General features: G+C 38.8%; 1 protein-coding gene across 5 annotated transcripts in view; it reads right to left on the reverse strand.

Moving 5' to 3' along the window:
- Positions 1-14,565, reverse strand: part of ADGRG6 (adhesion G protein-coupled receptor G6) — a 112,261-nt gene that overhangs the window by 62,835 nt on the left and 34,861 nt on the right. For all 5 annotated transcript variants that reach the window (XM_040598810.1, XM_040598809.1, XM_040598806.1 and 2 more), the window contains exons 3-4: positions 5,459-5,800; positions 1,024-1,644 (exon numbers count right to left, since the gene is read on the reverse strand). In XM_040598810.1, coding sequence (XP_040454744.1) covers positions 1,024-1,644; positions 5,459-5,800 — 963 coding nt within the window. The remainder of the gene's footprint in view (positions 1-1,023; positions 1,645-5,458; positions 5,801-14,565) is intronic.

The raw sequence follows: 14,565 nt of genomic DNA on the forward strand, positions 1-14,565 counted from the left end.
ACTCCATGTCAAACACACATGGAATTTGGACAGCAGCTGATTTTCACGAGCATTGTATGTGTGTGTATAAGCTACTGCTGGCTGTGATTCAGATTTTCCCCTATGTATTTTTTAATTAACCAAATGCCTCTAAAGTTATGACTAACAAAAAGATTATTTTTTTGAAAAAACACAATAATACTGTTTTTTGACACATTTTTCAGTTTTGATTTTTTTTTCATCTAGAAAAGACATTCCAGTACAGAATTGTCAACCAGCTGTAATAACATACATATACATAAAAATTACACCTGAGCACTTATGAGAATTGAGTGTCTGAGCCATGAAATGACAACAGGTTGGACAATGTATTGGAATTTATCTTCTGGAGTAATCTACAGGAAGAAAGACCTTCATTATTTACCAGTTAAAAGAAGGACTGATAATATGTTATCAGGAAGATAAAACCCAATGATTTTGATCTGAACCCCTTCCTGTCTTCCTCCTCTAATTTAATCTTTTCTTGTACTTTTCTGTCTCATATGCATTGTTGTTTTGTCACTACTTTTGCTGGTTCTGCATACACAGCACAAGGGTTGCAAGGGCTCCTTCTGGCTAATCAAAGGGCCAAAGGGCACGTACAAAAATATTTACTACATGGTAAGGTAACACCCATTTTTTTCTCCAGAGACCACTGTAATCTTACTCGAGGCTAGCAGGTACTTGCCTGTTATCCTCATTTCATGTAAGCATAAGGCCAATAAACAAACTATTTAGGAAAAACTTTGATCTGCAGATCATTTCAAGCAGCAACTCAATATATTTAGGAGACTTGTTCTTTTAGCGAAACAACTTTATACCCTTTCAAAGCCTATGTGTATGATAAGAGTTGAGCTAAAGTCTAAGAAAGGTAAGACCTAGCTGTTTTTCTTTCACAGGGACTTTTTTTTTTTTTTTTTTCCGATGCTGGTATATTATATATTCAGCACAATGCAGAAGTGTGGGGGGAAAATAAGCAAAAAAGATTTGGCAGAGCATACTCACCACAACTCAAATTGTTTTCTGCTTTCAGTGCTGAAGTTGGAATACTCCAGAATTCATTTTCCCAGTCTACAATGTTTCCTTTCACATCGCAGCTGAGGTTGGCCAGTGTTTGAGCATTCATGGTGAAATTCCAGAGGCGGAAGTTGTAAATGTCCCCATTTAGAGAGCTCACTTCATTGCTGTTAGAGCCCAGCACCAGCCTCCCATTTCCCGGGATAACTTTGCCAGAGATATCTGGACAGAAGACTATATGATAGATGCTTTTGGCATATATACCTATATTGCCTGAGAAGCTATCCCCTACAACACAGAGCTGTTGAAAGGTTTCCGTGAAAAACTCTGCATTTCGTGGCAATGCGTTCTCAAGGATGCATTGCGTGCCTGAGATAGACAGAAAATGGCCTTTTGTGGTCTTCCCAAAGCTGAAGAATTCTGTTGACAACGCATCAGTGTAGGAGAAAACCTTCCAGTCGTCATTGTCATCGTTGCTGCCCTTGGTTGCTTCAAAGCACAGTGTGAACTGGCTAAGCTCTGGCACTGAGACAGTGTCTGCCACAGACACAGCATCAATGTCAGGAACCTGGGGAATGATGACTTTCTGATTCCTCAGAGACACGGCGACTAGAAACAAGAGGAGATAAATACATTTTTTAAAATAAATTAATCATATAGAAGTAAATGCAGACTGGCAGCAGGGGTAAAAGGAACATTCATTAAATCAAACATTTATCAGATGGTTTTTATCACTGTAATATACCAATAGCACACACAAAGGGAAAATCGGCTTGGGAGTGCACTCAGCTGAAAATATGCAGATTTCGTTTTCAACGGCATGGAGAATGCTGTGCTATACATAGTTAACCATCCCTGAAGTTGCATTAAGAGTAATATTAGGAAATATTACCTACTAACTTCCAACTCTGCCTCAGCTCACTTTATAAATATTACTACTTATTCATCTAGTAAGGATGCATTAAGCAATGGAATAAACCAGTTATTTGAAAAACACAGTATGACTTGCTTTTAAGGTAGATTATTTTAATTACTTGTCTGCATGACTGCATTACACCAATGAAGTTCAGGCCTTGCTTCTTTTAAATATTGCAACAGAAGCAAGCCCCTACTACTTTCCTTGGCCAACTGAAGTCTTTTGTTCCTAAATTCAGCTAATGGGTTTCTACGAAGTGTCTCATTTTGTCCCTAGCAGCCTTCTGGTTGAATACTGCAATCATGTGCTCATGAATATTTACATTCAAGCTGTCCACTATTTGCTAATATTTGGGTCAGCAGTTTTGGATTTTGCACAAGTATCCAGAAGTGGCTAGACCTCTTGCAACTATGTAATTTAGTAATTTAGGCATGGACAGAATTACTCTGTCTCTAATTGTTATTAAGTATTCTCATTTGCAGTAGCAAAAAAGGCAGTCACCAGATGTGAAAACCAGTATCACACGACATATGCTTTTTCTCCGTAAGTATATTAATGACAATTCTGTTCACTCTGCTTTGGAGAACACTATTTTTCAAAATAAAGTGCTAATATGCTCAGTATTATTGGCACATTTACGGGAGCAAAATTCTTCTAGTAAATTTCTCCACAGAAAGCAGTTTCAGGTTGTCAGTCAAGCAAAGGCATTGAAGTCAACAAGACCAGATTGCAGCAGCCCTTGGGGTTTTACTTCTGGGTCCACAGTTCTGTGGCAGATCACATACATCTTCAGCAAATGTCTGCTACCTCTTTTACACATTTTCACAGTGTATATGCTGGAAGTTAAACTGGTTTTTGCTAAACCTGAAGAATAACTGCCACAGTAGTTAATCCCTAGTTTCCCTTGGGATTTTCAAGTGATGCCACGACACATATTAATTACTACACCTGTTCCCTTCTCAGAAAGAAATAAATACCTTTCAGTATGAGAGAGTGAGACATGTAAGGGAAGGGCGACTGTGACGCCACACTTAGGAAAAAAGACAGATACATGGGGTATAAAGATTCTGTGTAGTCTGTAGTATTGCAATTTCCCTTTGCCAGCTGCTTGCAAAGACTCCGAGCTCCAAGCTACCACATTTGGATACACACAAGGACATAATCTGACCAATATATTATATAGTAAAATAACATACAGCATTGCACATTATCCACCAACCCAGCAACCGGAGAACGGGAGGGAAGAGAAAAATACTGGGCTTTTATAGTTACTGGATTTACTTCACAGATTTTTTTTCTTCCCAGGGGCAAAAGTATGTTGTAACTATTTTATAGATAGAAAATGTGTTCAACTCTCCAATGAAAACAGTAGCATTTTTTTCATGGGTTAATTATACTGTAAGCTTCTTTACATAACATGGAAAGTGTTCCAGAAGAAGCATAAGGATTCAAGACTTGAAAAAAATTGAAAGCTCACTCATATGAGCACTGTTCAGCCTGTGTTAGGTGGTCAGGAGAGTTATGGACCATCTGGTCACATTTAAACAGTACAGGAAGAAAATAAACAGGGAGGACGGTGCACTGGTACTGAACAAGTCTACTCAACTTTGCTGTACTCATCTGACAGATTTAACCACTGGCACCTTCCCCACACAGTGAAAGCACAAAACAGACAAGTATTTTGTCCATATGGAGAAAACAGAATCCTGCCATCAACATTAAGCACAGATCTCCTTTCTCATTACTGTTGCATAGTCAATCATCATACTGATGAATTTCAGATGTTAGTATTGCAGAAACTGGTTATTCTCTGAGGAAGAATATACATATATTATTGGAATATTCATCCAAGTGTTTAGACTACTTTCAGAATGATGTTAAATTGTTTCTGTTAGGAAAATAAATGGATGACAATGATCAGGGTGGGGTTTTTTTTTTTGACACATTGCTATTTACACATGAAGAACATAAAAAAGCCTTGGCAGCTTGGACACAGCAGGAGCACCAAGTAATAGGCAGCTCACTGTTCTGAGATCCACATCTGCTTTTACAGGAGTGCTGGGACAACACGAGGCCTGCCTCTGCTGCTTTTTAGAGCTCCTAGCTTACTTGTGGGTCACTGTCTCACAACTCATGCACCCCTTTACCCATAAGCACGCCAGGAGTCCCTAGATTGTATTTTACAAACCCTTGCAGGGAAACCTGCTTTCCTGCCAGTCAAACTTTTCAGCATGGTTCGGTGCTTAAGTAGTGGCTTCTGCTGTTCCTAGCTTCACTGCTTTCATCTGCCCTTTTGCTGATGCTGGAAGAAATGCATCAACTTTAATGAGGTCTGCAACTGTCTGCATACCAAATACCTGTTAGAGAGGTTTTTGTTACTATCGAGCTGAATCTGGGCCACTGCAGTACTACTCAACTGTATGCTAAATTTACATGACATTGTCCCAAGCATTTATGTACTAACAGAGGTCTGTTGCCTCTCCTTCCTCTCCTTTCAGCACTGAGCAACTTCTACTCATTGGTGGAGCTTTTAATTATGCAGTTAACTATTACTAATAAATTATAATTACACTCTTCAGCTGATGTAAATTGACATAATTCCCCTAAGACTAGCAAAGCTGCGTTCATTTACTGTAGCTGAGGATATGGCCCACCCATCTGCTATTGGTGTGCTACAGTAGGTGACAATCAGGAAAGCCAACACTTGTGCGGGTGGCCAACTCGTTACGGATAACAAGACATACTCTGTGAAACTCACTTTGAAATCACTTTTGCATAAAATCCAGCAGTCACACAAAAGCTGTTCTATTCTTGGCTAATTCCCTCTCAATCATTTCCTGCCTCCCTTCACCTACTCTTTTATATTTGTCTTTCCCCACATATATTTTGTCTTGGGTACATATTGCATACTAGGATGCACCATTAATGTCCTTTTAAATGCCATTTCTAAATATCAAATTGCTCTGTGTCTTTGAATGGCCCTTTACTTTCCAAATTTGCATTACTTTGTGAAACTCAAAATTAAACAAGTTACTTAATTTTATTATTTACATATGACCATTTCTGAGAAGTGAAAGAAAACATGAATGGAACACTGTTCCCCTTGCTCTGGGAGAAATTAAGGATTTTGCCCAGGTGTCATGTTTGTAGTTGTAACAATGGTGTCACCAAGCCTTAACATAGAGTTTCTGAAGTAATATATATGTGAAACATTAAAATAAGTCACTGGTGAAGGTCACTGATACCTTTACTCACACTGGGGAGTAGTCTTCTTACTCAGAATGAAAGAATATCTTTCAAGACTATTGTTCATTAATGGTGTTATCCATGAATGTAAGGTACTACTCAATTGGGCATGGAGGTACTATTTTTGCTTTCATAAAAATACATTACCTGTAGGTATATATACACAAATGGTGTATATACACAAGAAGTGTTATTTTAATCCTGACAGGACATTTCCTTCCAGCATCTACAAGGGGGATGAAAGGCTTTGGCTTTACTTACTTCGTACATAGCTGGCATTAAAACCTTTCTTTTGGATACTGAAGTCACTTTTAAATGACACGATCATTTCATTTCCAGTAGAGTTATAGGATAATCCTTTGGCAGTGATGCCACAAAGGTTCATTGGGCTTTCTCCATTGTCTAATGTCAGTGAATCATAAATGCAGCCCGGAGCTTCTTCAATGTCAAAATCAATAAATGTTAACTGTATAATGAATCCATGAGGTGCTCGGATGATCCACTTGCATGCTTGGCTGTTAGGATAATCACTGGGGAAGCAGGGAGAAGTGAAAACTCCAGACGGGTCAGTTAGCACGATCCTACAGTCGTAGCATCCGTGAGCTGGCAATAAAAAACAAAGAAAGGTTGCAGGTCAGGAAAAGAAATATCTTAACAGGAAAGTAATCATCAACTCAATAATAAAATGTATTTGTATACAGAAAAGCATAAATGAGATGGGGAGGAAGAAAGGCAGAAAAAGGCCTGGTTTATAATGGGGAAAATGCTGGAGGACTAGTATAGCAAGAGAATGCTATATGTAAGAAATCCTACACAAAAGAAGTATTAATTACACTTAAATATTCATTTCTGCACACAATATATATCTGCTATGTATATTGACCTGTCAAAAGTGAAACAACAGTGACATTTTTGAATTCAGAAAGGCAAATGAATTCTTAAACTGCAGCTTCTGAAAAGATGACTGGTATAATTTACATTTTCTGGCTGCTGGTCTGATGCTGACTGGTGGCTATTCCAGCAGCTTTGTGCCATGCTATTGTTTCCAGTGGAATGTCCCTGGAACGCAGCAGCAAAAGAGATGGGTCGAAAGGCGACAGAAGCAGCAGCTCTGCAGGGCTCTCGAAGGTTAGTCATCAGTGTTTCCGGCAAATGCTCTCCACATCACCCAGAAGGGTAGCAGCGAGCTACTCACTGGCTTTTGAATCAACAGCAAATTACTGCACTCTTCCCATTCTGACTCAGCTCCATTGACATATTTGTGGCAGTCATGCTTCAAGAAATTCTTAGCCTATTCTTCATACTCCTTTGCTCACCTGCTGTGCTTATCCATGAGAATTTCAGACCCAGTTAGCACCCAAGGTTGCATTTCTTGTTTGGTGCACATTTGCTTATTTATTATATATTTACTTAGTGTATATAAGATAGGATTACTGTGAACTGCCTGCTGCTAAAATCTGTAACAGTTTGCCAAATCAGCACTGGACAAACTAGGTGAGAACTGAATCTCGCCAACAGACAATTGGTGCCCCGTGTGAGGCCCTTCAGATTATGAGACTTGGTGTAATGAGCAACAGATAACCAAAGAAACTAACTGGCACGTTTACGCTGAACTACTTCGAAAACATTGCATTATACCACAATTCTGAGTCAAGTACACAAGTATAAAAAAATAGATAATGTGAACTAAATGTGAGCTAAAAGCAACTAAAAAACTTGTCAAGTGCAAACTACATATGGAGCAGTGTAAAATAGGTTTTTTTAATTCCTATTAAATGCAACAAGCTTCTCAAAAAAATCCTCAATGTTTCTTTCCACTACTTGGGTCCTGATATTGTTCAGTCACATTCAAATGGTGTTTGGCCAAAGCAAATAGATGCCAACTCTGTGAAGTGGCATGGCAAAAAAAGAAGCAGTTTACACCTGCAGGGAGAATTACAAGGTGTACTTGATGGAGTTTTTATAATTTTTATTTGAAAATCATGAAGTCATTTGGCCCCAAAGAGGTAGAGAGACTGATAATTAGTTGGGCTCTCAGAGCCAAATACAGGCTGGTTACATTAGAAAAGACTAGTGGAATGCTTATTTGTTAAGATAAGAAAGATTGTCTGAAAGTTTTGCAGGTAGCTTTGGGAAGAAGTGGCACTCATGACACTGGAAAACTTGATCTGTGTAGTACAAAGCAGAGCCTGTCCACTCTTGATTTCTCTGCAAATCTTTACAGAGGAGTATGCTCACCTGCCCTGAAACCCTGCTGTTCCATTTGTTAACTGGAGAGGAAATATCTACTTATTAGTATGGTGACTCTAAACGCTGCGGTTGTACAAACAGATGACAGCTTCACCCAGTATTCTGCACAGGCAGGTATCAGTTTTCAGAGAACCACCCTAGACTGAGGGGAGGAGGAACAGGGAAAGCATGCTGCAAGCCACAAGCCACTGCAGTCTCCAAGTCCAGGGCAAGTGAGCCTCTCTCTGTAGGGCAGAGCAGCACTAAGACTGCTCCGGCTGGAGCTGCCTGCAGCTGGAGGGCTCCGTGATTCACGCTCCTGCCCTCCTTATTGCTAGGCTGAGGGCTACAGGGGCTGAGGATCTGGCAGCACGCCACACCCACTCTCCTACTCATTCCTGCCAGAGAAATATATGACACAGAGCTATCTGGGCAGTTGAGAGCTCTCCCTGTGCACCCAGATGGACCTGAAACCAGGGACTAAGCTGTTAAGTGATGTAAATAGATACAGAACATGGGTGTTAATGTACATTCATTCAGCATTGGACCACTATAGTAAACCTTAACGGCATTATAAAATGTTGCTGAACCAGAAAAAATATGGCACTAGTCAGTAAAAGTGTATCTCTCAAATTGGTAGAATACTGCATTCAACCTGAGACTGGAAAAGTCAAATATGTGCATGAGAAAGAACACAGGCATTCTTAACAGGAGCCTGCCTTTATTAACTCTGTTGATCACCACCAGCCAAAACAGCACTCAGTTCTTCTATTTATCTCTGTCTTGAGTATTTACCGTTGTTTCTAAGCCATGTAAAAAACCCTGTCAGTACATGTAACAAAGATACTTTTATCCCTGCTGTCACTGTAAATATTAAAACATAAATGTTAATTATGTTATTTGGTTTTCTACTAATTTAATCTTTTCACTAACATATCTTCATTTTATTTTATCCATATTGTTTTGTTGGGTTTACAGAACTAACGCAAAAAAACCCAGCACCTAAATTTAGGTAGGAAAATAAGTGCTCAAAACTTTACATACACAGAAGAAACAGATTTGGTGAGCAACATAGTTTACTTTTTTGAAGTGGGTTGGCTCCATTTTGGCGTAGTAGCTATTCTGTCCATGACTGCAATTTGAAGGAGAAATATCCTGTTTTCATGCAAATGTCCACAGTAGTAAGTAAAAAGAAAAGAAAACAAACAACAAAATTATATATAAACAGAATGGTTCTGAATGGAACTTTTTGCACAGTTTCTCATGAGAGTCATTTTTCTATAAACACCACCTATTTTACTCATTAAAGAGAAAAATTGCTGTGGCAATCTTAGGCTGCCAGCCAAAGCTGACAGATATTTTGCAATGCCATTGGCCCAGAGCAGTTCTGAACTCTGGAAACTGAATACTTGTTGCAATACACACCACAGACATTTCTACAAGAGATCTGTGATATTTTATTGATTTCAATGAGAATAAATTTAGGTTTGATATTCTTGGTCAGGAACCCCACATATGCAGAATCTGCCTGTCAGGTATTTTTTATCACCCTAGACCACAGGAAATTCACTTTCTAAATATATTTTGTCCAATAGAAACCTTCATCTTTTCTCCTCCTCTTTTCTCCCCCAAACCAAAATGAACACCCTCCCCATACAGTGAAATTAACCACTTAGTTTCAACATTTCCTAATTGAAAGTTTCACCGGGCAAGTCATTTGTCTCCATCACAAGAATACCCTGGAGTATGGTATCATTTCATAATCACTTTTTTTTTCTTGCAGAACTCGTACTTCCTACAATAAAAGAATAATTACGTATTTAGTATGACACTTCAACACTATACTAAAAAGGAAAATTAATAAATTCTTCTGGAGTATGTTAGAGCTTTCACCAAAGTTATCTGAGTGATTCATAAATGTTAATTGACTTCAGAAGGGGAATTGACTGTAGGGGAAATGCCTTTTTCCCTCCTATCATGCCCATTTTATAAGGACAAAGTTAGGCATGGAGATAATTGGCAAAAATGGCAAAAGTTTCCATGGATTTTGGGTTCCTAATCTATGTAATAAGAGTACTGATTTTCCTTAACTACTTACTATTTGTACAGGGTTTTTTATGTCCAAAGCACACTATCAATGACTCTAAACTGCAGCTGGGAGAGCAGTCTGCCAACCTGGCCCACTGTAGAAAATCCAAAAATGAATACTTTAGTGGCTAATGGAAATTTTTGGTCAAAGCAATTTGGCCATCTTTAATAGGAACTTATCAGTAAAGACAGGGATAGAATCCTGTTCTCACGGTTGCCAGTTTTCCTAACCATGAGAGCATTCCCTCTTTTCTATGAGTATCCTGCCTATTTCACACATATACCTTTTAATTTCTGTGAAGAGGAAAGTACACTATACTAGTCTTTCCTACATCATGCTGAATTATCTGAAGACTGCCCTAAAACTAAGGGGCTAACAGAAAGAGTACGTGACTCATTAAAGATTGCACCATACAGACAGACGTGTACACGCAAATCTCATATCCTATGGAACAAAATTAATCACCCCGCTTGTCCAGCCTAGCAGTTTTGTCTCTTTAGGGCCTCAGCAAAGAATTCCACCATTTGAACTCATGAAGACACCTGAAGGCACTGAGATACACAATTTGAAAGTGACTTTCACAAGCCATTTGTGGGCAGCTGAAGCCACAGTCAGACCCAGAGCTAAAACGCTGAACTGCAGATTTGGGAAGGAAACATTCTGTGTAAAGCCTCATCCCATACTTTTCTATTTCTCTTTTTTTTTTATTCCTGCTTATATGACTAACACATTCCAGTACTTGCCTCCAAAATCTGTCCTAATATTCATATTTTCCTCTAGGTCCTCACGCTTCTCTACCTCTCTCCATTGTCATAATTTCCCCCCCAAACCTCATTTTTGCCCCATTATATTCCGCATTTCTTTCTCAGGCATGAGTTTTGACTTCTGCCTCCCCACCAGCTTTCATTTCTGCACTTACCCAACCTTGGAGAACTGCCGGGCAGCAAATTTTGTTTGGCCAAAGATTTTTTTAAAAAAGCAAAAGTGATCCAGATTGGGACACTGCCTATTTCAGCTCTAAAGACTTAAAGTTTGTGAAGGGTAGGATCAAAGGAAAACAGGGTCTCTGGGGGAAAGTGTCTGCACTTGCAATTTGTGTATTATCCAGTCTGTTTTCACACTGTTACACCTTGCATTGGGTTTTTCTTTTTCCAGCTGTAGCATGCATGGCCTTCTGCACAGCATTTTCCACCCGACAGAAGTGTAAATGACTACATATGAGTAGGCAGCAGCACAGGATACTAATGATAGTCGGTGTGGGTTGAATTAACACTACTGGTGTTTTTTAGAAATCCATTAAAAGGCTCCCTCATAAAAGTAAGATAAAATTCTGCTGGATTTCATTTTGGCATGAAAATTAACTCTACTGCTCCCTGTAAAGGACACAACTTTCATACAAAAATATCCTGAAATAAATCTATGTAGCTCTGGGACAGAATTTTCAGAAAACAAAACAAAACAAAACAACCCCAGTTTATGTTAACTCTCCTCTTATTCAAGTGAACAGTAAAATCTCTCCTGCCTGACAGAATTACGCCAGCCCTAAACACAGAAAATCTTAGCTACAGTACCTAGCACTTTAGACATAAAAAAGCAGTACAGAATTAATTATAATTTTAATGTAGACGTATGAGAACCCTTAAGCACTTTACATACATTTGAAAAGGTAGTGCTTACAAGCATGGTCATTTTCAACCAAGAGAAAAGCACAAGGATGTGACAGGACGTAGGCTCTTGCAAGAACATGGCAAAGCCCAAAATAGAAGCAAAACCTTACAATTGTTTACTGTGACAGCATGAAAACATACCTATTTTGCTGAACATTAGGCAGGAAAAAGACTTGCTTTATAATAAGCAATTAATTGTTGGGTGGGTTTTTTTTTTCTATTTCAAGGATGCTGTAAGAGAGATATGGCCAAACATTAGGTTAAACATATTTATGCTTACAAATAGATGGGTGAATGAGGTCAGAGACAGGCACACCTGCAGACAAGCATGAGGAAGGGCCAAACCACTAAGATGTGGGTGGGCTGGAATGGCTACAGAACAAACAAACCCATGTTATTCCAATGAGACACAGACACTAAACCCAGAACAGCTATCACATGGCAAAGGCTTCAACAGGAGCTTATCTTCACTTTAAAAAAATAATTTTGGATGTAAAGGGGATCTGTAGGTCTACAGAAATATCTATATGCAAAATATGAATATATTAATTGCAAAGAAGTTGCATGTCATCCCCTCTGTACATAAAGTAATGGTCTGCTTACTCACTTGTAAGTTAGTTATAAGACCTATGCAAATTTTTATGCAAAACATTAAGCATAGTAACACTCTTCTGGGGCCTCTGCACAGCAAACCATGTTGCCTGCTTACCATGCAACCCACAATTTGATCGCGTTCTCTCTGAGAAAGTGCAAATGAAGAGGTGTGGCAGGTTTATTTTTGCTTCTTTATTTATATTCCAAATTGTAGAAACTATCTCCCAAAAAAATCCTTATTTTGCTACAGTAGGCTAGCCCTGATAAAAATTACTGTACACAACACATAATTTAATGTGAGCATGCATTGTAATCTTCAAATTAGGCAATCCTAATTCTAACTATTTAAACATCTGGATTTAAAAAAAGGATAAAAAAACCAACAAAACCAACAAAATAGGATTTTCTCTGCAATAAGCAGAAGTAAGACTCTCATCCTGATGTATAAATCCTGTGTATAAAAGCTTGTCCTTGCACATACATATAATGCATGTGGTCTACTCATTGGAAATATGATTGTGGTTGCATATAAATGTAAATGTCCCCTGATTTGTAATGTTAATATAGAACCATTTCTACTTCAGCATTTCTACAGTGTGCATAGCCCTAAATTCACAACAATCTTAAGCAAATCCTAAAATCTCACAGATATGATTTGGATTTAAACATGGACTTAAAATTCAGCAACTGTTTCAAGTCCTTTCCTGCACAATGATGCCTTTGAGTCCTGTATTTGAAGCTTTACAGTCCCGTCTTCAGCCTTGCATACCCCCTCAAGGCAGAACGGGAGGGCATGACACCATAACTGCTGCCGTATGAAAACAATGGGGGAGGCACTGCACAGACCCGAGCAGTGAGGAAGGCTCTGCTATCCTTTCTGGTTCTGATAATTCCTTTTTCTTCTAAGGAAAGAAGTAATAACTAGACCAACACGTGCAAACACCCATCCAGGAAGAGATCCACTCTCAGACACACAAGTTGCATGTGAAAAGTTACCATGAACCATATGACACCTGGCCTAACGTCGACACAGCAATCCATACTCTTCCTTCCTTTCCTTACCAATCCACTGGGCGCATTCTAGATTCCCAAGTTGCTGACTGAATTTGGGGGGAGCAAGAGGCTGATCTTTTATATCAAACTCTAACAGAAATAGTCCCTTCCAGTCTTTGAATTTCCTTCCCAAATTACTTTCTGCCTAAAGACCAGGAAAGGCAAGGTTAAATTCCAATGCAGTCAATGAGCTTTCTACAACTGTCACCCTGTCCTCCCCACTTAAAAATAGAAGCATTATTTCTCTGGGTAGGGCTCAAACCTGTCCCATCACCCTTTCTCAGCGGCATGTTATATTAAATTCCATCTCTGCAAAGACATCAGTAGGAGGCTTTGACACTGGACAACTTGTGTGTAGAGAAAGGTATTTCAGCTCACCTTTGGGTTTTTTTTTAATTTCTCCTAACACCAAACAGTTAAACTGCTGGTCACTAAAATACCTGGCAGTGTAGTGTAGGTCATCAAAAAATGAAACCCAGTACAATTTAAATAATTCTCCAAAACATTCCTAAGATACTTATTTATATTAACAGGTGTAGAATATATAGAATCCCCAACAGGGTAAACATTGCCAGTTTTTATGTGAAACCACCTGCTTAGACTCATCAATAATGTAATCAGCGCAATGAAAAAAATAAAAAACCTATAAGCTTTACATCAATGAAACTTTACATTATCCTACTTAAAGCTACAACAGAATTAAATGCATTTTGCACAGCACAAGTATAATAAAGATGCAATTGGGGAGAATCTTTCATCTCTGTGTTATTCTTAGTTTGCAAATGTGACTTTTTTTTGTTGATTTGTAAGAAAACACTTTTTTAAGCACTACTAAAAGCTGAGTCCAGACTCACATTCTGCATCATTCCCATTGCATCATCTGCATAGTACTCCTTGTACCCAGCAAGAATTTAAAGCCTCCATATTCCTGACTGGAAATAGCACATAACCCTGGCAGGGCCTTTTATAATTCAATGAAAGACAAGATTGTGCTCTCACAAAATAATTCAACAATTGGGTTTTGGCCACTGAAGCCAGGAGACAAAGAGAGTACTATGCCCTGGCCAGTCATATCAGCTTGCCTCGCATCTTCCTTTCCTGTTGCATTATGTCTTGCGGCATATGCTTTAAATGGCTGAACCAGTTGGTGCACCTAAGAATAATGAAATGGTAAAAAAAAAAATCTCCTCACAGGTTTATACATAGACATATATGGAAGTGTAACTGTTGCCTGTGAAGTCACTTGTTCCTGCTTTCTGTTGCTCTAACTCTTATTGCTTATCAGATTATTAACAAATTAATTTTTTTGTCACACAACTGGTTATGTTCTCATTTTTCTAAGACAGAAAAAGACAATTAATGAACTTGTATGTGGAAATTTGAAAACTGATAAAAGACAATTATTTTCTTCTAAGTTACGACATCAGCCTGTGAAAGTCTGACCTGAAAAGTATCAAAGTGGGGAACATAAAATTCAGAAGGCCAAAAGACATTTCCCCAAGTATTTAATAAAGTCTCTGAATCCCTCCATATATATAATAATTCATAAGAGAAATAACCGTAAGGAATTGTAAACCTCATAGCTTATGCTTGAAACTAATCTCAACCAACAGTATTGATAGCTCCACTTTGGTGGCGTGGACGATCTCAGGCTCTGGGATTCGACTGCCAGTACAGCCACAGTGCGACGCTGCCCCAGCACCGCTCTGACCAGCCAGCTCCTCCCAGACCCTTCC

Source organism: Falco naumanni, chromosome 6 (genome assembly GCF_017639655.2).
Source record: "Falco naumanni isolate bFalNau1 chromosome 6, bFalNau1.pat, whole genome shotgun sequence".
In the NCBI taxonomy this organism is placed as follows: domain Eukaryota; kingdom Metazoa; phylum Chordata; class Aves; order Falconiformes; family Falconidae; genus Falco; species Falco naumanni.